The sequence below is a fragment of the Aricia agestis genome, chromosome Z, assembly GCF_905147365.1.
Source record: "Aricia agestis chromosome Z, ilAriAges1.1, whole genome shotgun sequence".
In the NCBI taxonomy this organism is placed as follows: domain Eukaryota; kingdom Metazoa; phylum Arthropoda; class Insecta; order Lepidoptera; family Lycaenidae; genus Aricia; species Aricia agestis.
The window spans coordinates 17,075,937-17,099,595 of NC_056428.1; the positions used below are offsets into that span (position 1 = coordinate 17,075,937).

Below are 23,659 nucleotides of genomic sequence, written 5' to 3' on the forward strand. Positions count from 1 at the left end.
AAGAACGAGTCAATGATGAAAATGAAGGGGAGATCATTGAGCAGTTAGCAAGACATGAGATGCGCTTAAGAGACCGCTCTCTCCTCAGACGCCCTGGTAAATTCAATGATTTCGTATCATATGTCGGTACAGATTCCTATCATGTAAAGCCTAACACGTACAAGGAAGCAATAGCCTGCCCTGATAAGGAGTTGTGGATTAAAGCTATGGAAAGCGAGATTGAATCCCTGAAAGAGAATAAGACATGGATTCTAGACAGGTTACCCAAGAATCGGAAAGCTATTCCATGCAAATGGGTTTATAAGGTAAAGCAAAACCCTGATGGTACAGTCAGCAAGTACAAAGCTCGACTAGTAGTAAAAGGCTTTCGACAAAGAAAGGGAGAAGACTACGACCAGACTTTTAGCCCTGTAGCCAAGATGGCAACAGTCCGAGCGGTATTGAGTATTGCTGCTAGTGAAGGCATGAAACTAAGTCAGTTCGATGTTTCAACAGCTTTTCTTTACGGATCTCTATCAGACGAAGAAATATATATGAAGCAGCCAGAAGGGTATGCTGACGGGACGGGTCGAGTCTGCCTGCTAAAGAAAAGTTTATACGGTCTGAAGCAAGCTCCTCGTTGTTGGAACAGGACTATTCTGGATTTCTTCAAGGAAATTGGCTTTGAAGTCAGTGAGGCAGATCCATGCCTCTTCAAAAGAGACATTGGATACGAAAAGCTGATAGTGGCTCTCTATGTCGATGACGGGCTGGTCGCTGGTACAAGTGAAGGTGTAATTGAGAAGTTCCTTGAAAAACTAAAAGAGAGGTTCAAAATTACAACGAAGGCAATCTCGTATTTCCTGGGAATAGAGATAGAAACCAGAGAAGGTGGTGATATAAGAATCCACCAGACAGCTTATGTTAAGAAAATTTTGAAACGGTTTGGAATGCAAGAATGCAGGCCGGTATCCACTCCGATTGTTAAAGAAGAAGTAGTTCAGAAACCAGAGAAGGACGACGACTTTTTTATCAGGAACTACAGGCAAGTGGTTGGTGCACTCGCATATCTGATGGTTGGCACTAGACCCGATATCGCATACGCTGTGAGTGTGGTCTCCAGAAAACTAGAAAATCCCACTCCAACAGACTGCGTAAGGTTGAAGCGCATTCTACGCTATCTGCAGTATGCACCCGATTTGGGAATGCTTTATAAAAGGAATTTTAAAAGGGGTAACATAGAATGTTATAGTGACGCCGACCAGCGGAGATATTGCGACAGGAAGATCTACTTCTGGAGTTCTATGCCTATATGCTGGTGGAGCAGTATCGTGGCTCAGCCAGAGGCAACAAAGCGTTGCAATATCTACCACAGAAGCCGAGTTAGTCGCTGCCAGTGAAGCTGCAAGAGAAAGCATTTGGCTAACTCGTCTTATTGGTAGTTTGGTGAAGACGGAAGGCCTACCTGTACTGTATGTAGACAACGAGGCAGCTGTACGTCTTGCTGAGAACCCTGAGTTTCACAGAAGGACAAAGCACATACGCATTCGGCACTTTTTTGTACGAGAGCTAGTGGCGAATGGAACTGTAGCAGTACCTACGTTCATGCGCCGATTGAAACAAAGAAAACAACGCGCTCTGAAAAGAACGCACGCCGTCTTTGTATACGTTCGTTATAGAAGTTGAAACACAGAAGAAAATCGCTCTGCAAAGAACGTACGTTCGCAATGACAAGAGTAACAGCTGTCCGTGTAATAATACCGGACAGGAACCGGCCCTGAAAAGGGCGTTTTTCTAATAAGAATTCTTCATAACATCTTCACAAAATGGCGGCACTACTATTATTACCGGCGCAGCGACAAGCAGCAGCGAGACGACGTCGGAATGGCGCGCGCGGGCGGACTGAATTCGCGGCCCGCGAGAGCCCATGTTTATACTCGGGCGATGCCAGCGCCGCGAGCCGCGGTGCGTCCAGTTTCCCGCGCGGCAATCGTAAAACCGTGTAAATAATTCTTATTCAATTTTTTTCCCTTTCTAATTTTTGTAAATGTTTTTATCCCTTTCTGTACATGTCTTTCTAATTGTAATAGCCAATCACAATCAATCTTTTAACCTTTGTACATTTTGTAATAATAATAATTAACTCATTTTTTTGTATATAAGCAGCACATTTTTGTAAATAAATCACTTCAGTTCACCACAGTAAATCGAGTTTTACTCTTTACTCCTCCGACCTCTAGTGAACTCTTAGAGTGACCAACCGGTCCTCTAAAGAACTATAACTGTGAAGAGGATCAGCTCTGAGCTGCAGCTGGCAGATATTTTTACAAAGCCTCTTGCTAGGACTCGGTTTAAACATCTGGCGAACTGTCTTGGCCAGCACATCTAGAGAAGGTGTTGAGGTAAACCTCTTTAGTGTAAGATGGTGTTGGCCGTTCAGATTTTAGAAGATGTTTATTTCCTATGTTTTTGATATTTGACACCTTGTCAGTTTTGAGTGTTCGGTTGATCGTCTAAAGAAAACCAATATATGATTTACTTTATATACATTGCTTTTTATTAATTTCACAAAGTACTTCATTCCACCGGAGCCGAATTAGGATAGCAAACGACTCCCTGTAAAAGAATTCCCTGTCTTAGGGGATCACTGCTCCGCATTTGTTTTACTGCGTCGGCCGTCGCACGTAGGCTTGCCAGGTGTCCGGCTTTAGCCGGACATGTTAGGCTTTTTGCAGTCGCGTCCGGCCAAATATGTACGTGTTTGGCCTGTCCGGCTTTTGTCAGGCTTTTTGTCAGAGTGGCGATTCGTACGACGATGGGCGGACGAGCGCCCGACCCGAACGGACAAGGGCGAGCGGAGAGCAAACTATCTTCCGGCCCGCGATTCGCGCCGCGCCGCGCGTCACGCGTGGCGTGCGTGAGCGTGGTTACCCCGCCCCGCTGCTCGCACCGTCCGCAGACTGGTTCGCGCCCGTTAGTCTGCCCTAGGAACGCGTGGCGTTTGCGCGTGCTTGGCGTGTGTTCACGTACAATTAAGTATTTCAGTTAGCGGCGACCGTATTTTTGGTGAGTTAGTTTTATATTTTCCTATTTGTAGCATTAATGTGTTATTGACAAACCTCAAATACAAGTACAACATCTTTGTTTCAGATCTCTCTATTAGTCATGTCGAAAAGAAAATGTATATTTTCTGACAGTTTAAAAAGTCAATACAAGATGTTCAAATCTGGCAAAGAGCCATGGGACGCAAAATGTGTAATTTGTAATCAAATAATTTCCATTGCTAATAAGGGCAAAGCTGACTTAGAAAAGCATTTAAATACCGAAAAACACAAAATGAAGATTCGTAGTACGGCATCTACATCAAGAATTGATATTTTCATGGAATCCAATGCGAACTTAAATCTTCAACGGAGCGTTCGGGCCACAGAAGCTACTCTGGTTTATCATACCGTTAAACATCACGAATCATTTAACTCTCTAGATTGCACAGCTCCACTTTGCAAGAGTATATATCCAGATTCGAAAATCGCAAAAGATGTAACCTGTTCCCGCTCAAAAGCTGAAGCTATCCTAAAAAATGTTTTAGGCCCATTTGCCCAAGAAAATATGTTAAAAGAAGTGTCAAAAATCAGATACTTGAGCGTCTCCACAGATAGTAGCAACCATGGTGCTATTAAGCTATTTCCTGTGCTTATACAATATTTCAACCCTGAAAAGGGAGGAATTCAAGTTAAATTACTGGAGCTACAGGCCTTACCGAACGAGACTGCTGAAACAATATCCACTTACATACACATCATTTTGACGGACAAAAACTTATTGGATAAATTAATAGCTTTTTCAGCGGACAACACCAATACTAACTTTGGCGGTAGAGAGAGAAGTGGGACCAACAGCGTCTACAGTAGACTCAAATCAGCTACTCAAAACGATGATATGGTCGGTGTTGGATGTATTGCACATATCTTCAGCAATTCCGTACATCACGCAATCGAATCTTTACCAATCTGTGTAGACAGCATAGTGATGCAAATGCACAACCATTTTGCCAGCTTCACAGTTCGTACTGAAGCTTTAAAAAAAGTTTGTTCAGAATTGGAAATTGATTTTAAACGTATGCTTAGCCATTCAAAAACCCGCTGGCTATCTCTTTATCCCGCCATAGAGAGAATCTTGCAAATGTACGAGCCATTAAAGTCATACTTTCTTTCACTGAGTTATCCGGCCAGAACATTGCAAATGTTTTTCGAAAATGACTTCTCTGAGTGTTATTTATGGCTCTTACATTCTTTCATGTCTATATACCAAAGCCGAATCAAACACACTGAAACTGCTGATATTTCTGTCAATGAAGTAATTGATCAGTGTTCGCAAGTAGTGGAAAATATAAACGAAAGATTGGAACAAAATTTTTGCCCCATGAAAGTGACCGAAATTTTACGGCGTTTATCGGAGGCTCGTCGGGATGAGGTAGAAGATTTTAAACAAAACATGAGAAGAATGTACAATATTGCCAAAGATTACCTGAATTCCTGGACCAGTGAATTTTGTACTGACCTAAAACACTTTCAGTGGATGACTTTAGCTAATATTCCAAGCTGGGAACAAGGGGCAAAAACGATAGACACTTTGTCTAGAAAAAATGTACAGTTAAATGACAATAAATTTTTTGATCAGTGGCAAAACTTCATAAAATTTTTAAAGCAACACGAAGATGACTCTGACTTTAAAAAGCTGTTGGCACATCAGAAGTGGACCTCGTATTTTAAATCATTTAATAATGAAGAATTTTATTCGGAACTGCTTAAGTTGGCAGAATATTATTTTGCAATACCAGGCCACAATGCCAACGTTGAAAGAGTTTTCTCTTTAATAAACGCCCAGTGGACAAAGGAACGCAGTAGACTACAAACAGATACAATTGCTAAGATGATGTTCTTGTTATGCAATTTAAAATTAACATGTAAAGAATTTTACGATATGATTTCTTAGGAAAACGAAATTCTTGACAAAGTAGGTGCAAGTGCCAAATATAACTAGATTTTGTTATTTTTTAAAGATTTTAAATTGTTCTATAAATACCTACTATAAAGTAAATTCTTACCTAGCCGTAAAATTAATATTATCTTTTTGTTACTTTCCAGAAGAATGATTATTTTTATTTGTTTTATTATATTTTTTAGTTTATAGTATTAAGAATGCCAAAAGAGAGCTATATTCATTTGTTTTTTAGTTTTAATAATATTTAATTATCTACAAAAGACTGATGATCCATTTGTAAGTAAAACTGTAATAGTGTAACTTAATAAACATTTCAAATTCGTAAACGAGTTTTTTTATTATAAATATTATGTCCATCTTTTAATAAATATCGAATATCCTCACTTTTCACCACGTATAAATACTTTTTTCAACAGCCCAGCTGTAAAAACATTATGTTTGGCAATAAAAAAAACATGTCCGGCTTTTAGGCTAAAATGTCCGGCCTTATATAGTGCGCAGTCCGGCCTTTGCATTTTATGGCCTGGCAAGCCTAGTCGCACGCTCCTTCCTGGTCAACTTCAATTCAACGCTGCGGCTGTGAGGAAGCAGTACCTCCAGCGTCCCAGCTTCACACGAATATTCCAGGAGAGTAGCCGTACGGTCCATAAGTGACAGTCGAGTAGGCACTTTACCACGACCTTATAAATTTTGTGTCTCACCTACCGGGCATATTTAATTTGTTTTTTTTTTAATATACTTAATTGTTATCTGGACACCGAATTTTATTAACCCTGTAGCGGTAGGTGTTACATGAAGAAAATAAAAAAAACGCTTTTATAAAAGAATTTCAAAGACATCAACTAGAATGCAACAAGTTGCATCAAAAGTAAGTATAATTTGGAGAAGTCCTGCCAGGAATTCAACACTGAGGCACAGAATATAATATAATAGTACTCCGTAATAGTGTTTATCTTGAACCATCTTGTCAAAGTGTTGGTTCTCAAAAGGATGATTCTTCATGTAGGAAAACTATTAATAGTGCAGTCTTTGTGTGTTATTTAAAGAATACTTATATAGTGTTTGCACTGATGAGGTACACTAATTAAAAATAGTGACAGACAAAAGTTGTAAAGATGGTATCGAGCGAATCGCAGAAGGTTAATGAAATAAAAGCATTTATTTTAGTGAACTTGTTTTATTTTATTAATCCACAAGCATTTTCAGTAAGTAAGTAATTATTAAAAGTATTTTTGCATCTTCATTATTTTATTGCAATATTTATCAAATTTTTACTTTCTATGCTGATGGATGCTACTAATTACTTTTTCAGATATTTTCTTAGATAACTAGATAAGCATTTAACATTTTAAACTGAAACTTACCATATATAATACTTACAACTCGGGCGAATTAACATGACACCTGGTTCAATTGACGTTTCTCTTAAGTACTGAATGCAAAAAAAGTTTTTTTATTTTAACTTATTTCAAAAAAAAATTACGTTACCGGAACTAGTAATTTTTATAGGGCTACACTAACCACAGTATTAACCAAGTACGAGTTGGACTCGCCCAAGGGTTCCCCAGCAGGAATACGAGGTTTATGGATGCGTCCGATAATTTGTATCTAGCTTCATATTAATATATTCCGTGAGTAGCTAATTCATACCACAGATGCACGGCAATGTTCAAACGTTAATACGAATAACAAAAACTTAACAAATTTAACGTTCAAACGTAACAACTAACAAATAACACAACAAAACTCAACAAAAATCCAAAAACAATAACCATTAACTACTAACAAATAACTCCGAAACGCAAACTCAATAACACACGTGTAACGGTAACAGATATAATATGCTAACGCTACTAGACGCGTACGACGAGAGCGGGGTGCTGCGCGGGGAAGCGAGGGAGGGGTAAAATTTAAGCCAGGTGTCAAGTTAACTCGCCCGAGTTGTATAATAAATAAACTTACTATAACTAGATAAGCATTTAACATTTTTATTCACGCTTTCGTTCTTTGTTTACGGTTAGAAACTCATCCACACTCAATATTATAAATGCGAAAGTGTAGACGTCTGTTAGCACTTCACGCCCAAACCGCTGAACCAATTTTGCTGAAATTTGGTATGGATTTACTTTGAGCCCCGGGAAAGGACATAGGATACTTTTTGTTCCGGGAAAATGTACGGTTCTCACGCGATAAATGATTTTAGGCGCAACGGAGTTGCGGGCGTCATCTAGTCTTTTACTTTAATCCTTCGATCGCGGATTCTTGGAAATCTGTTGTTCCCGCGGCCGCATGTGGCAACTTGGGAATGTAAGTATTAAATCATTTTATAGTCTAAAACATATAAAAACACTTATAAACTAGCCGGGGTCAAAGAGAATGCGAAGCCAAAGTCACTCACAAGTTACTTCTTTTACTCGCATCGTGTCGCTGCTGTCGAATTACGACGCCCTCTATAGTTTCTGCACGGTCCCTATAGTGGATATTTTAGAATGATGAGTGTGGTACTGGCTGGACACTGGCGACCAGTGTTCCAAAATTCTGCGTTCACCAAAAAGGCGTGAATCGCGATGGTTCATGGTACCGCTCACGGAATATATAACACTGTAGTGTTATATATTCCGTGGTACCGCTTTTCAATTTTCATAATGAGATATTGCAACTTGCAAGTTGATTTTTCAGTTGCCTTTAATTTATAGTGTTTTAAAGCTGATTTAAAAGCGGGCACCAACGCGAACGGCTGGCCGATGGACTGGTAGAGAGTTGAGACATTTCTATACAGTGGGTTTGTCTGTTAGTCGTAGTAGGTTCAGCGGTTTAAACTTGAAGAGGTAACAGGCTGTTACCTCTTCAAGTTTAAACCGCTGAACCATATTTGATGAAATTTGGTATGCAGATACTTTGAATCCCGGAAAGGGATCACCAAAAAATGTACCTACACTGATTTTTGGGAGTTTCGGCGTTGTTTTAAGAACAGAAAGCTTATGCTACTATGCAAATTACATTCATCATCATCATCATCACTACCATATTATTATACCATTTCATAGTCTTTTAGATCGAGACTCGAGTTTGTCAAGCGATAATTAAAAAAAATTATACCTACCTAATATTATAAACCTGAATGTATGTTTGCTTGAACGCGTCAATCTTAGGAACTACAGGTCCGATTTAAAAACTTATTTATCACGCTAAGACTAATACGGCCGAAGAAACTCAGGAAAATGTGGGAAAACGGGGGAAATATTTTTTATGGGAAAATGTACGGTTTCTGTAAAATTCCTAATTTACGCGGGCGAAGCCGCGCGGGACGTCTAGTGAATTATACTTCTTTATTGTATATATACAAGGGGTATTTAAGCAATAATAAAATATTTCATTTGAAATTTAACACTATTTTATTATTATCTAAAATGTCACATTAAAATGTCAATTAGGACAAACACACAGGCACTTTTATATCACTATTATAATAGTTGTGACAAACATATTGGATTTACACTAAACATTACGAAATATATTTTATTGTAAACAATTCTAGTATACAGAGTGCAATACTTACCAGCCAAAATTTTTCCAGGGCTTAGGTATTATTAATAGAAGAGTCCATTTAACCGAAAAAAATTGGGTGTTATTTTTTTTAGATGACATATTTTATCCCATTTAAAATCGTTGCAGAACGGTCACTTCGCGGCGGTGAGTATGAGCGGCGGTGACGAGGGGGGAAATGCGCGCGCGGAGGCACGTCACGCGCGGGCGATGCCGGACGCGTCGTGTCCATTAATTGTGGTGTTTTTAGGACAACTTTCGGAAGCTATTTCTCAACATTTTAGTACTGAGTGATTATATAAGAAAAAATACGTGTATTTTTCAATATATCAAAATTTGGCCGGAAGGTTTAATTGCACCCTGTATAAAAGCCAGCTCACGTGCCTATAAATTCACACACTTTAAACTTCGATATTTACTCGTAGCAGAAATTATCATTAAAAATTTAACATAATCTATAATAATTATTAAAGTGTTGGTGTGAATGGCACTGACAATAAAAATCTACCTGGAACTTGAGTGTTCAATTCATAATATTTTTTGAAGTGCTTTAAAAATATTATTGTACTGCCTTTTTATAAGCTTTATACTGGGCACCTGAGCCTATAGTTAGATGGAACTACAAATTACAGTAAAATTTTTGAATGTGAAATATTTGATATTACAATATTCGCATAATACACTTCTAAATCTCCACTTCTCAATTATGTATAAACCAACATACAATGCTAAAGTATTAACAATCCCTTCCATCACGAAGACCTGTTTACTAACTCTGTAACACATATACCTACTGCAAAAAAATAAAAACTATTATCCTAAACAAAAATGTCATTCCTTGATCGAACTCTTTCTTCTTGTCGATCGCTTTGGCGTTTTCGCTTGTTCTTCAACAATATTAACTTCAATCTCCTGTAAGGCATGCTTCCTTCTAGCACGTCTTGGTGTTTTATCCGTCTTGTCTTCTGAAGGTGTTTGTACACTCTTCCTTCTACTGCGGGTCATGACTGGGCTTCGGTCCTCTACAGCATCCTGCCTTATGAGTTTCGACTTAGGTTTATTTTCTACATCCGAAGCAAGTCTATTTTCTTGTTTGTTTTTCTCCATCTCGCCTTCTTCACTTTGTCCGTTTACTTTCTCTGTGTCAGACACATTCTGTATATCTGTGTCTGAGTTATTAAATAGGACCATTTTGATGGACTTTTTGCCTGATTTCTTGGTTGATTTATTGTTAACAGACTTTAGGATGCTCCGTGCTGGTGTGGCAAACAGGTTTACTGGTGTCAACTGTACTTGATTTGCCTGTAATAAAATTTAAACAATTTCATATTAACATTATACAAACCTTGCAAACAAAGCAGAGACTTTGCCCTCTTAGACCGGGAGACACAAAATTCTTAGTCATTTGTACCAGTATGGCGGTTCTTCAGGGGTAATTAAACTCCCGGCGGAGTCGTGGTGTAGGCTCACGCGATCCGGCGGCCCGCCCAAGGCGCATAGTGGAGTACCGCCGAGTTTTTAGTGGGTAGGGGCTGCGTCCACCACCATCTTCGGAAATCTTCATCTTCAAAAAAAAAAAAAAAAAAAAAAAAAAAAAAAAAAAAAAAAAGGGGTAATTAAACCCCTGAAGAACCGCCATACTGGTGCTGGTGCAAGCGCTATGACCATCATTTTCCTTTTTGCCTTTACGTAATTAGACCCCTGAAGAACTGCCACCTTGTGTCACCATCTCCCGGTCTATCTTTATATTTTTAAAAAATTAAAAAATTGGATAAGACCCAATTTCACCAACCTCTGTTTGTTAAATCCTAACAAGGCATTACTTAACGGACCTTGGAAAATTAAACAGACTGTTAAAATACTTATGTCCCACAGTAAAAATTTAACAGCAAGATTAGTAAATACAATGTTAAGTGAGCAACGAGTGAATAACATTCAATTCGTTCGTTCTTGTTATAAGGCGACGAAATTGCAATGTACGAGTTTAATACGACATGTTGGCTGCAATGTGTAATTTTCACCATATTCGTATAATACGTCATCTGGTAGATAATACGACCAAATTAAAATATCACTGATCGAGTGATCGTAGATAATACAACTAAATTAAAATATCACTGATCGAGTGATCGCATACATTAGTTACACTACAATAGTTCTTTTTAATTTACCAGGTTAATAATTATGATCTGTCAAAGCTGAAAACATGAATCATGATACAAACTTTTATTTAAATAATTATGCCATGAAAAATAATAAATAATATTATGTAAGGATGTGGCGAAACATGGCGGAAACACTCAAAAGTCAAAACAGATTCTTTTATTGATATTGGATATTGTCTTTGAAAGTTGTTGTTTTGACTATTATAACGGCCTGTTGAGGGCCTGTTATATATTTAACGGACCTTCCCAACAGGAATAAAAATTTAACACCGTGTTAAGCGATTTGACATGACATTAGCGTATGGTGGAACGCTCGATAGCTCTAACAGGCCGTTAACTGATTTAACAAGCCATTATTTATTTAACATTGCTTGATGAAACTGGGTCTAAATCTTTTAAGTTAATCTGCTGCATTTAACAGTAGCATGTTTTTGCATTCATTATTTGTACTCATGATTATATTCTGTACTAAACTTACAGTAAACATTGTGTCATCACTATCTACATTTTTGCTAATGGAAGATGCACGCAGCATTGCATATGAGGCGCTGTTCTGTAAGTAAAACAATATAATTTGTTTGTACAATGAATCAAAATATGCAAAATAAAACTAGTTTTTGAACTTATGATGCATGTGGCTTTTGATTAGTTACTATTTGAACTATATTTTAGCATGTTTATTGTCTTTGATAAGAAGCTAAAGAAGCCAGAACTTCTAATGGTATCATAGAAAGTATTATCAACAATTACCTTAGACGCAGAAGCTTTCTTGGCCTCGCTGGACAGTACATGGTGTAGCAGCGAACGGCGCGGCGTGGCAGGCGCGCGGGGGCTGCGCACGGGCGACCGCACGCTGAAGAATCCTGCATCAAAAGTCTTGGTCTCCGCTACTTCTGTCTGCTCACCCTCAGCCGCCTGTTTCTTCTCTTTGCGTTTTGCTGGTTTTTTATATTAAGTTTATTACTTACTTGACATGGTAAAAATGTTTTTGAATATTCCTTCAAGTTTAAGACACACAGTTTATTCAAGATGTTTGCATATCTAACAATATAATAGTGAGTTACTTAAATATTTGTGTATTAACGACAACACTGGTCTGCTATGTCTAGTGTATTATATTTTCTAATCACCAGCTATTAGATCCTTGATCCGGCTTGCGACAGCGCCAGTGCGGGGGGCGGGGGCGGGGCGGGCGGAGGGGCGGGGCAGGCGGCGGGAGGCGCGCGGCGGCGGCGGCTCGTCGGCCCAGTTGCGAGCGCGCATCTCCTCTAGCTTCTTGAAGCGCATGTCTATGTTCTCGACCTATTTAAAACAAGTAAAATTTTGAGATAGTCATAATTAGACATCGGATTATATGTGTCGTAGGATGATTTGATAAATCGGATTATCGCGAAAATTCTAGGGACTTCGCGAAAACACGGATAAATCATAATTTAAAAGCCGTCAAAGTTATTGGCTGTTTTTTCTTAACCATTGCCTTTATCACACTGCCTCATAAAATCCCCCACAAAACGCGACCCTTACCTGCATAAACACCATATCCCAGAACCCATGGAGGTCCGTGGGTGTGACGAGCGCTGTGCCGGGTTCTGGGCACTCGGCACGGGCGAGCAGCGACGCGAACTGTTGCATCTTCTGCGACATGAGCAGCCGGGCTTGACCCACCGCGCCGAGGACTGCCTCCTGAAAATACACATGTAATTTTATTGAATATTGCAGGCTTCAGCAGGTTGACGCAAGCAACATTTACATGAATTTGCAGATATGTATAAGATTGTAGATGTCAAAGAGAATATAATCACTATGTTTTGTAGATATGAACTTATAAAAATAAGCTTCAGCTTGATAGCTCTTAAAATCGTGTATAAAATTATTTAATCAACATTAGGAAATCAAAATGTGTAAAGGTGAACGCACACTTTTCGGGGCCGAAATAATGGAATAAGTTGAAAGAAACGAATTTTAGAATTCTTTATAATATGAAATCCTATGAAACATCGCACATTTGCCTGCATCGAATAGGTCGAATCTGGCAGGACCCCAAATGTGCGAGGTTTCATAGGATTTCATATAAAGAATTCTAAAATTAGTTTCTTTCGGCTTGTTCCATTCTTTCGGCTCTGATAAGCGTGTGTTCACCTTAAATGTAGATTATTAAGGGGCAAGCTTAGTAAGGTCTACAATGACATTATAATCATCAGCTGCAGTTAGGGTTAAGCCAAACAAGTGTCATTTGTGAGTTGTGTGTTGCAGAATTTCAGTCCGGCAGAAGCTGCATGTAGTGGTCTAAATTCTTAGAAAATTATATTATGATTAGAACTAAAATATTATAAAAAAATCTTCGTTTTACATTCTTCATTTGTTTAGCTTGGTGATGTCTACTTCAACTAGAATTCAACAGCTGGCCGATTCTGTATCGTACATTTGTGAGTTAATCACTGAGTTAGTAACGAAACGGAGGAGTGAGGAACGGAACGTCTCACTTTTGTACGCAAGTGAATACAAAAAGTGGCACTTTCTGTTACTCACTCCTCCGTTTCGTTACAAACTCAGTTATTAACTCACAAATGTACGATACAGAATCGGCCAGCTGTTATAACTTATAATTTAAATTATTGTGTAAAAACAAAGTGTAAACATTTTTTCATCCTACTGACATTATTATTAAAATACACCTGACCTGCACTGCTTCAGGCAATGGGACCTGCTCGGATATTTTATCCCACGTTTTACACATCTCGGTCATTCGTTTAATTTCTGAGTCCAACTGCTGTTTAAAATGATCCAGGCTGTCCATCTCACACACATCATCATCTAGTAAACCTACAGAACACAAAAAAATTTAGTTGAAGATCTGAGAGGAATTTATAACTGTTTGAGTTTATGTACTAGTAGTGGGATGAAACAGATTAGTATTTTCAATATATAATAACAATAATAGCTCCCACACTGGTTTCGGTGACGGTGGCCGGTTTCATTGAAACCAGGCCAGCTACGCAGGAGTAATTTTATAGTGTGCGCAGTACACAAGAGCACTCTCTATTCCTTTACTCTCATAACCCAGTAGGACGGAAGACCGACACGACCGGCGAGAGATCAGGCGCAGGACCGACTTTTTACATGCCCATCCGACGCATGGATCATCTTACTTGTCAGACAATCAGGTGATCAGCCTGCATTGTCCTAACCAAGCTTGGAAATAACATGTTTCCAATGCGGGAATCGAACCCACGACTTCCGAGTCAAGAGCCGCGCTCTATACCACTAGACCACGGAGGCGTTCAATATATAAAACATAAATAAAGCACAAATACACTATATGCTAGTAATGCCAGGCCTGTCCCACTCGCGTGTTTAGGTATCGAACTGTAAGTACCCCTTTTAAGGGGCAGATCACAAGCGAGCGGTGACGCGCGCGCAAGATTTTTTCGTCGCATATATCTACGTACTGATTTAACCGCTGTGACATACTTAATCGTTATTAATCCGATAAATATGAACCATTGAAAAAAATTAAAGAAATATTTCAATAAAGTAATTTAAGACTTTAAAATACAAAAAAAGATAAAAAAAATACACAAACATAGCAAATAAATTAATTTGTTACAAACAAACCGCATACTACACATAAATAAACACAAGTTACTATGTTTAAGTTAAAATTCCTGACCAGCTCCTACACTATATTCGAATATAAAACTATTATAAAATGGACCTAGTTATGCAGAAAGCAGCCAAGTGGCACTTTTTCGAAAATCGACTTATTAATACAGCCATACTAAATTCGACATGGCGGATTTTTTTCAAAAACAGCCATTTCGATATCTCTTCTTACGGCGAAGATCTGAACCGTCAAATGCAGCCATTTAACAAAAACATTTTGTAAAAAACAGTCATCATGGTGCAAAATGCAGCCTATTTTGAAGCAAACTGCCTTACCTATATTGCATACCTAAGTCAGCCTGCTTTATGGCTGTTTTGTCCAAATTTAAAAATGTTAGGAGGTATCGAGGATGGAGTTTCGTAAAAAACAGCCAGTGTACGTTGGCTGTTTTCTGTTAATTGTTTATTTGTAACGAGTCTATACTTGGCTTTTTCTAACGTCATCCAGGCTGTTTTTATCAAATTTTAATCTTAATCAATATAATATACTATTTTATACGCCGTGCCGCCGTAACCACTACTCTGAAACACTTAAGATTATTTTATGACATTTACGGTTATGCGAGTAAGGACGATTTTTAAACTTGACTTAAACTTTTAATTTTAAAATTAACCTATTACATCTCTGAGCGTGGTCGTATAACTTTTACTTGTTTGTTTACGTTTTACTTACTTCTACTTTAGTTGAGGAGGGGAAGAGGGGTTTTTTCCATGAGTAGCTCGAGCGTGTCAGATTAAGCTTGCATAGGCTTCCGACATGTGTCTAGTTATAATGGTATAGAAATCAGATTTCTCACGTGGTGGCTGGGTAAACAATTTTTTTTAAATATTGAAATGTGTTTGGATCTGTCAGATTAAGATAGGGGGTGTAATAAAATATAAAAAAATAAAGCTTCATATTTTCTTAACTAAGCTTCGCAGATATTTTATTTTGCTCTAAACTAATGATTTAGCCCTTGTTGTCTAAAATACCTATATTTATAATTTACCTAAATATGCAATTTTCTGATTATATTTTCTTTCTCAAAACTTTAAAATGGCTGCAATTTCTGAACCCACCGCTTAAATAAAATAAAATCGGCCAAGTGCGAGTTGGACTCGCGCACGAAGGGTTCCGTACCACAATAAAAATAGGATGAAAATTGTGTTTTTTGTATGTGTGCCCCCTTGATTATTTCATTTATTTAAATATTATTATAAATTATTAAAGTACAAATAAAACTGAGTTTTTTGTGAAAATTTCAATTGCCTATGTATTGCCGTTACTGATATCGAGCAAAATATGATAATTTGACGAGTAGAGATGATGAGATAATAATTATTGATGATGATATTGACGGGCTTAACGCTGAGGTGGATTTTAATTTAGAAGAAGAATAGTGAGAGCGGAAAAGTTTTTTTGTTTTTGTTTGATTTGCAATGTCAAGGCTGTAAGTAGTAGTAGTAAATTGATAAGATTTTGTTTGATTTGCAATGTCAAGGCTATAAGTTGTAACTCAAGAATCGCTATAGCTAGACTACTGAAATTTTCACAGATTGTGTACGCATATCTGTTGCCGCTATAACAACAAAATATAATAAAAATAAAATAAAGTTAATATTTAAGGGATTATATATTTATGGGAGCCCCATACAAGAAACATGATTTTTTTTGGCCTTTTTTGCTCGTAATCAATAATGGTAACAGTTAGGCACCTGAAATTTTCACAAAATCCTTAATTATATTTGTTAATTAATAATTAATAATAAAATTAAAATAAAGTAAATATTTAATCCCATATAAAAAACACATTTTTTTGTCTACTTTCAAACTATACCGGTACGGAACCCTTCGTGCGCGAGTCCGATTCGCACTTGGTCGATTTTTTAGTTTTCTTACAAATCACAAATATTATTTCACGTGAAATCATAAAGGTATGTAAATATTATTATGAAGTAAAACAATAATAAAAGATTTTGTTCATTTTCTTGTCTGTCTTTTACATACTGTTATTCCATTTTGAATTAATGCAGAACACAGACAACTTATGTGGCTGGTTTATTCTTTATTGTAATTTCGATGGAATAAGCTATTCCGCATAAAACAGCCACATCAGAAACCCTATTATTATTATTAATCTTAAACGATATGAATTAATGGATAGGATATAAACCGCTATACTATTCCTAATAATTATTCTCAAGTATAAAACATACAGAAAAGTAATAAATAACTGAAGGGTGTTGCCCTTCAGTTATCGGTAGAAAAACGCTTATAACTCCGTTCGTACTTTACCTCATATGGCTGCTTTCTGCAGAACTAGGTCCAAATATACGTTGGGTTACTATTTGATTATTACTATAAAAAAGTTTGCTATTAGTAGCTATAGTAATTAAAAGAAGATTATTTTACTTTCTAAAAGGTGACAATCTTGATTTCGTCAGAAAGTGTGCCTCTTACGCGATAGAAAGAGAGCGCATATGTAGGCAAATATAATTGTAGGCACCTAGCACTGTGCGGTTGGAATTTGAACTTTATAGTATCGTAGCATGAGTTGTTATTTTTTTAAATGGGTTGCACAAGTGGGAAATCTGTTGGTACTACTAATATATATTCTGTGGTAATGCTAATGACAGAATTATGTATGTAGTAGAATAATTATTAGTATAATGTACCTATTGTATTTTGGATGGTGATGGAAGTAATATGAAATTCAAGTTCTGATAAATTATGTTACCTTCATCAATTTTCTTCTTCATTTCCTTTCTGGCATTGGCCTTACCCCTGGACATGGTAACACAGGGGCTTGGTAGCTTTTGAACCACCTCAACAATCTGCTCCGGAGTCATTGATACCTCTGCTTGCTTTGGTGATCGTAGCTTCTCCTCCGAACTTGACTCACTTTTGGGTACGGGTTTTACTGGAGTGTATAGATTTGGTACTGACTTTCTAGGAGTTTTTTCCTTGACATTTGTGTTCTTCCTAGAATTTGGTAGCGATGTTCGAGGAGTTCTTTGCTTGCCATCAGCCTCCTCACTAGAAGACTGGGCTAATGATTTTCTTGGAGTGCGAGTCTTTATTTGTTTATGAGCATCATCACTATTACTAGATTCAGGAGTAGAATTTTGAGCCTTTGAAGTTGTTTTAACATTTTCATTTATTTTCCTTGTTGGTCTTGTGTTTGGTTTCGGCGATGATGAACTAAGGCTACCTGAAGATTCTGATGTTAATGGTACCTTTTTTGACTGCACAGTGTAAGCACGTTTTCTTAGAACTCTGGTCTTTGCAATTGGTAGTGATGAGCCTACACTGCTAGATGAATCAGAAGCTTTACTTTGAGCATTGTTTCTATTGTTTTTACCAAAGTCAGATTTTAAAGGTTTAGATTTTGTTTTATTGTCAGTTTTTAATCCTAAAGTTACTTTGGATGTGACTTTTTTGGCATTACTGCTGGGTATCTGTAGAGGGAGTTTGACAATATTTAGAGTTGGATTAAATGTAGCATTTTTTGGAGCAAATGATTTCACATTTGATATTGCCTTTTGGGATGTTTTAGCAATTTCTGTTTTTTGCCCTTTTGTCTGTGACCGTGTAACTCTTCCAGAGGTGCTTGGCATGGGTTTGGGAGGAGGGGGAGGTACAAATTTTATTGGGTTGTGTGCCACTCCAGCTAAAAAAGGTTTCTTCTTATTTAGAGCAGCCTGCATTTTCTTCTTCTCCTTCTCCTGTTTCCATAACTGCAATTGCTTCATTCTATGTTCCAGTTTAGTTTTTTGGTCCGGTTTAGGTGGAACTGGACTCTCACATTTTGGAATATTTCTAATCTTGTCAAAAATCGTAAGACGGCTACTTTTTCTCTTGTTGTTTCGTTTATCCAACCTCAATTTTACCTACAAAAAAAGGTTTTTAATACATTATTGTTTTTATGCGTAATGCAAGTGCACAAACAATAAAAATATGTGCTAATCCATAGGTACCCCAACTGCTACGCTGCTGAACTGGACTGGTTTACTTTTGTGCTTCTTCTCATGCAACTGCAACAACTTACCAAAGTCGAAACTCTTATCTAGAAACAAAAACACATTTGTTTGGCATCTTATTACTATTTTAGCACTATAATATTAATTACAAGACAGGTCATGATGTTTTGTTTCTAAGTTGATATGCTTTTAAAATTTAGTAAATTGTAACTTACCCATTTTGACCTGAAAAAAACAATTTACAAGTAAAAGATAAAACTTGAACCTACGAATAATAAAAACTAACAGCTAACTTGAACCAAACTTTTTACTTTACATTTCAAAATAACTGGCATATCTGTCAACGGTAGACCATGGGTAGACCCATAGATAAAGTACCTCAATGGGTAGACCAAGGGTAGACCCATAGATAAACTTAAAAGAATAAACTTCTATCAAAGTCAAACTTCTATGCTTAGATCAATGACTTAAGAAACACTGTGTTTCACTACAGTATATTATAAGTTTAAGGTGTTTCTTATGTCATTGGCTTAGATACATAAAAGTTAAAACTTCTAGCGATCATTGAGGTACTATTGAGGTACTATAATACTTTATCTATGCTAGCGATAGTACGTATATAAATTATAAATAAGTCTATGATTAATTATAGACAGATTACTAGTATATAGGTACCTATTTGTAGAAATCATTAGAAATCATAGACTTATTATATACCTACGTAGAAATATAGATGATCAATTCCTTTGCCGTCATGTTGGCACTAATGCAAATTAGTGTTGCCTCATTATCTTTACTGTGCTACCTTAAATTAGGGGAGATAATATGTTAAATATTTGGAATCAGCAATTTTTTCTGCGTTGAATGATCGGGGTTTTGAAGCAATCAGAGTAATTTTGTGGTCAGTTAGCAAAAGGCGAATTGGCATTATTTTATAAATCTTTTCACTGAACGACGTTCAAAACGGTCTTTTTTACACCTGTGTCGCTTAAGTTATTTTTCCATTACTTATTTGGGGTATGAATAACACTTAAGCGATTATTCCACTAGCTCGTATTGTTTACTACGGCACATCAGCAATTTTTGCTTTCTCTCAAAAGTTAAGCTATGGCGGTTAAGCGAAAAGGTCCTCTGGTTATTTCAATAAAGATATTGTTAAGTCAACAGTGTCTACTGATAAGAGGAAAATGCTGCGTTTTAATCATTTTTACCTGTATATTTTTTTAGTTTCTGTGATGTCAGATATTTTAATCCAATATAGATAGCATTTATCGAAGTGACAATAGCGAAAATAATGCTAAATTCAAGACTTTATAAATGGACTTCAAACATTGAATACTGTATCACCAAAGTAACAAAGTTCTCCTATAGTCCTTTGACGTGGGAGAGCCATGTTTCGGCACGAATGGGCCGGCTCGATCGAAGAAATAGCACGTTCTCAAAGAAAACCGGCGTGAAACAGCGCTTGCACTGTGTTTCGCCAAGTGAGTAGTTTACCGGAGGCCCAATCCCCTACCCTATTCCCTTCCCTACCCTCCCCTATACCCTTCCCTTCCCATCCCTACCCTCCCCTATTACTCTGTTCCCTCTTAAAAGGCCGGCAACGCACCTGCAGCTCTTCTGATGCTGCGAGTGTCCATGGGCGACAGAAGTAATAGACTAAAAGAAGTAATTATAAATCCGCTATAAGGTCATACGCCAGTAATAGTAATGTATAGAACGAAATGCACTTAGTACCATTTGACCTTGTTACTTGACCTTATAGTGCAGTAGTCAACTTTATGTGCCAATTATAAGTGAATTAGTTCTACAGTGGTTTCTTCCCAGAGTATGTGTACTTGGTATTATTGTGGGCACTCGAAAGCTGTTATAGTCTTAATTTCTATATAAAGGTTTCTTGAAAACTATAAGTTTCCAAAGTATTATTCGTGAAGTCCATCTAATCTAAGCTTTTAAAAAATTATCGCACCTTCACGACCATTTTAAATGCTGTTAGGACTACTATTATTTTTAAACATAACTTAGTAAATACGCCGTCTTCAATGGGTGAACAAAAATTGAAATGTTAAACACAATAATATACTTCACCGGAAATAATTACGCGTTTGTCGTTCAAACATGTATGCACGTATAATATGACGTGCGAAATACTTTTTATTTATTTAATATTATAAAACCAACAGCTTAGACTGGGTTGCACCAACTAACTTTAACTTTAACCTTAACTATAACAGGAAAAATTGACAGATGAGAATATGGGGTGTTTGGACGCCATATTTAACTTTTACTTTACCCACGCCTCTGGTGTAACCCAGTCTTAGGATTTTACTTAAATATAGCTAAAGAATAGAAAAAACAAAAAGCCTATGACAGGTTTTCACCATTAGCATTATGGAAGTGACTAACAAGCAAACGTGATTTTTTTAACACTTACAAACAAAAATCTGTGTAATTTAAAACGTAAATAACGTTATTTAAAACCAAATTTTTCGAGGAAGTTAAGGTTAAATTACAAAGAGCATGATGGTTAAGAGCATGATGGTTATGAAAATATTAGATTTACAAATCAAAGAAGTCAAGGTTGAGTTTATCTCTCGTATTCTTGGTCCGCAATGTATGAGGATCAAGAGATTTTTTTACAAATATTGTTAAACTTACTTACTTGATAATTCATTTCATAAATGTCTCCGTCTGTCTATTACCTCTTTACACTTAAACCGCTGAACCGACTTTGGTAAAATTTGGCATGGAGATACATTGTATCCCAGGAAAGAACATAGTATAGTTTTTATCCTAGAAAAATGTACGGTTCCGGCGCGATAAACAAATTTTGGCGCCACGGAGTTGCGGGCATTCTCTAGTCTATACTATATACAAATAATATAAAAAATTGAGGAAACCTTTGTATTTTTGTGTCTTTATTTTTGTTACGAATAAACTCAAAAACTACAAAACCGACTTTAAAGTTATTTCACTATTAGATTGCTACATTATCCCTAAGTAACAAAGACTACTTTTTACCGCTAGAAAATAGCTTTTCCTAAGGGAAAATTTATCTTTTGCGGGTGACGCTGCGACAGCGGGTTAGTTTTTTAATAAATTTCTTAAAAAAGGTTCATTAAATATCTTAATACGAGTATATGTAATATGATATACATTAAACTGTAAATATAAAGGTTTTCTTAACTATTACAAATGGAGCCTTCTCGCAAGCTTTGTTCCACTCTTCCAATGATAATAAAGACCAACCTTAGGTAAAATTATAAACATGTTTAACAAAATAAAGCTAAGTCAAACAAACAAAAATAATTAAAGTTTAAGATTTATTTCATAAGTATGCAGTTAACTTTTACTCAAAAATTTCTTTGATTATAATTTTCCTTTGACTAAAAAAGTATAATATGACTTAATAAATTATATAAGGTATAACCCATAAAGTTAATATACCTAGCGGAATAGAGCAACAATCTCGAGCTGTCAAACGAAACCAAAATTGGTTTTCATCTGTGTGAAAAATATGTGTACGTGTACACTTACACAAGCATGATTGAACATGATTTCTATGAGATTAAATTGTCAACGTGCGGCATGTGCCGACTGGACGTCAAAAAAAGAGTGCTGCTGTCATGTATCACACGTCTCTTTTTACCACGCAGTGCTACTGATAGTGAGATTTCTCTTGCTCAGGCCTTTGTTTCTCTATTTTGCTAGGTATATTAACTTTATGGTATAACCACGTGTTTTTTTTTTTACTTTTTGAGAGAATAGTTACCAAATGATAGAGTCATGTACCAAAAGAAAATACGTTCTTGGAGATAACAGAGAAGGAATCAAGTACTTCTTCTAAACCATCTTCACCTGCAAGGATAAGTAAAGGTCTAGCTGCCTATGAAGAGTCAATTGACGAGATTTGTGGTTATGCTGAAATATTGTCACCGGAAACATCTGTTAATAAATCATCTACCTTTTCAAAACCATCGTCACCTAAGCATATTACGAAAAGCGCTGTTAACGAATCAGGTGACGAGAAATGTTTTGATGACGACAAGACTAAAACAGGAAATTATACGTCAAAAATTTCATTTGTTTTCAGGTCGATAAGAAAATAAACAGTCATTTAATTGAATTGCTTGTACTTAAGTATTCGATTACTACATTTTAAAATATCTTAAAACACTTTAGCTAATGTAACCAGGTCATGTTGGTTCATTTTGGACGTTAAGAATAAAGTACCAGCTGATAAGAGACAATAATGGATGGTAAGCAAAAATAACTGTTAAAAAAATATATGAAGTGATGGTAGTTCAGCAAAAATGAACTTTTCTTTTTTGGAGGTTAGCGACTTTTTCAGGCTCTAAATATTTAATGTTAGTACTGATATTCGCTGAAGCGCCACTTATCTTCCAAACTAATGCGATATTAGATTGTGTATTAGCTTAAAAAAATGAACACAAAATCACCTATCCAATAGGTTTTGGAATTTCCAAAATCGGTCAATAGATTGTAAAGATATGAATTTTTTTCTAAATATTAAAACTTTAAAACGTTCTCTCCTAAAGTTGCCTATATGGAGGTTAGCGACTTTTCCGTTCCAGTGTCGGTATTAACTAATTCTGTTTTCACTAAAGGGTAAAACAAAAACATAATTTCTTCTTTTTGGTCTTTTCGGATACGTCTTGAGCAAGGTCAATTTCTTTTCCAATTTCCTTTCCCTAGGGACCATTGACGACCTTAGACTTTTATTGCATCTTACATTAATAAATTCTTTGAGGCTTCGTTATAACTTCTACAGTGGACAAGTCTGGACGGTAAAATATAATTCTGAGTCGATTATTATATTCAGCTTTTACTGACTCTTGAGAATATAATTATGAAGGTCGTAATTTTGAGCATTACCATTGAATACAGAGCTGCATTGATATAATCATCTTACACGTTCCTCATAGGAACAAAATAGTGTTTCATTCCAATTGGCGACTACCAAATTGACCACAGAACATCTTATCTATTCTAATATTATTGAGCTGAAGAGTTTGTTTGTTTGAACGCCCTAATCGCAGGAATTACTAGTCCGATTTTGAAAATTCTTTTAGTGTTAGATAGCTCATTTATCGAGGAAGGTTATAGGCTATAAATTATCACGCTAAGATAAATACGAGCAAGGAAACAGAAGATAATGGAAAAAACGGGGAAGATTATTTGAAAGGGCTTATTTTACCGTCGTTTGTTTGTCTATCGAGCGAACAAGGAGTATTCTTTATAGTTTTTAATTAATGTTACATTATTTATTAACCAAAACACCCTGATACTGGCAACTCACAAAGGAGCCATTAATAAAAAAG

At 36.5% G+C, this 23,659-nt stretch overlaps 1 protein-coding gene across 2 annotated transcripts; it reads right to left on the minus strand.

The window, feature by feature from the left end:
- Positions 1–8,847: 8,847 nt before the first annotated feature.
- Positions 8,848–18,657, minus strand: LOC121738542 (guanylate kinase-associated protein mars). Of its 2 annotated transcripts, XM_042130678.1 has the most exons (10): positions 18,634–18,657; positions 18,533–18,542; positions 18,315–18,403; positions 17,075–18,227; positions 13,375–13,517; positions 12,219–12,377; positions 11,825–11,996; positions 11,445–11,632; positions 11,173–11,247; positions 8,848–9,831 (listed from the first exon to the last, which is right to left on the minus strand). In XM_042130678.1, the coding sequence occupies exons 2-10, from the start codon at positions 18,534–18,536 to the stop codon at positions 9,361–9,363; spliced, it is 2,454 nt and encodes an 817-aa protein (XP_041986612.1). In that variant the 5' UTR covers positions 18,537–18,542; positions 18,634–18,657; the 3' UTR covers positions 8,848–9,360. The 2 variants fall into 2 exon arrangements, with proteins under 2 accessions (XP_041986612.1, XP_041986611.1); XM_042130677.1 differs by lacking the exon at positions 18,634–18,657 and having other exon boundaries at positions 18,533–18,615.
- Between the last annotated feature and the right edge of the window lie 5,002 nt (positions 18,658–23,659).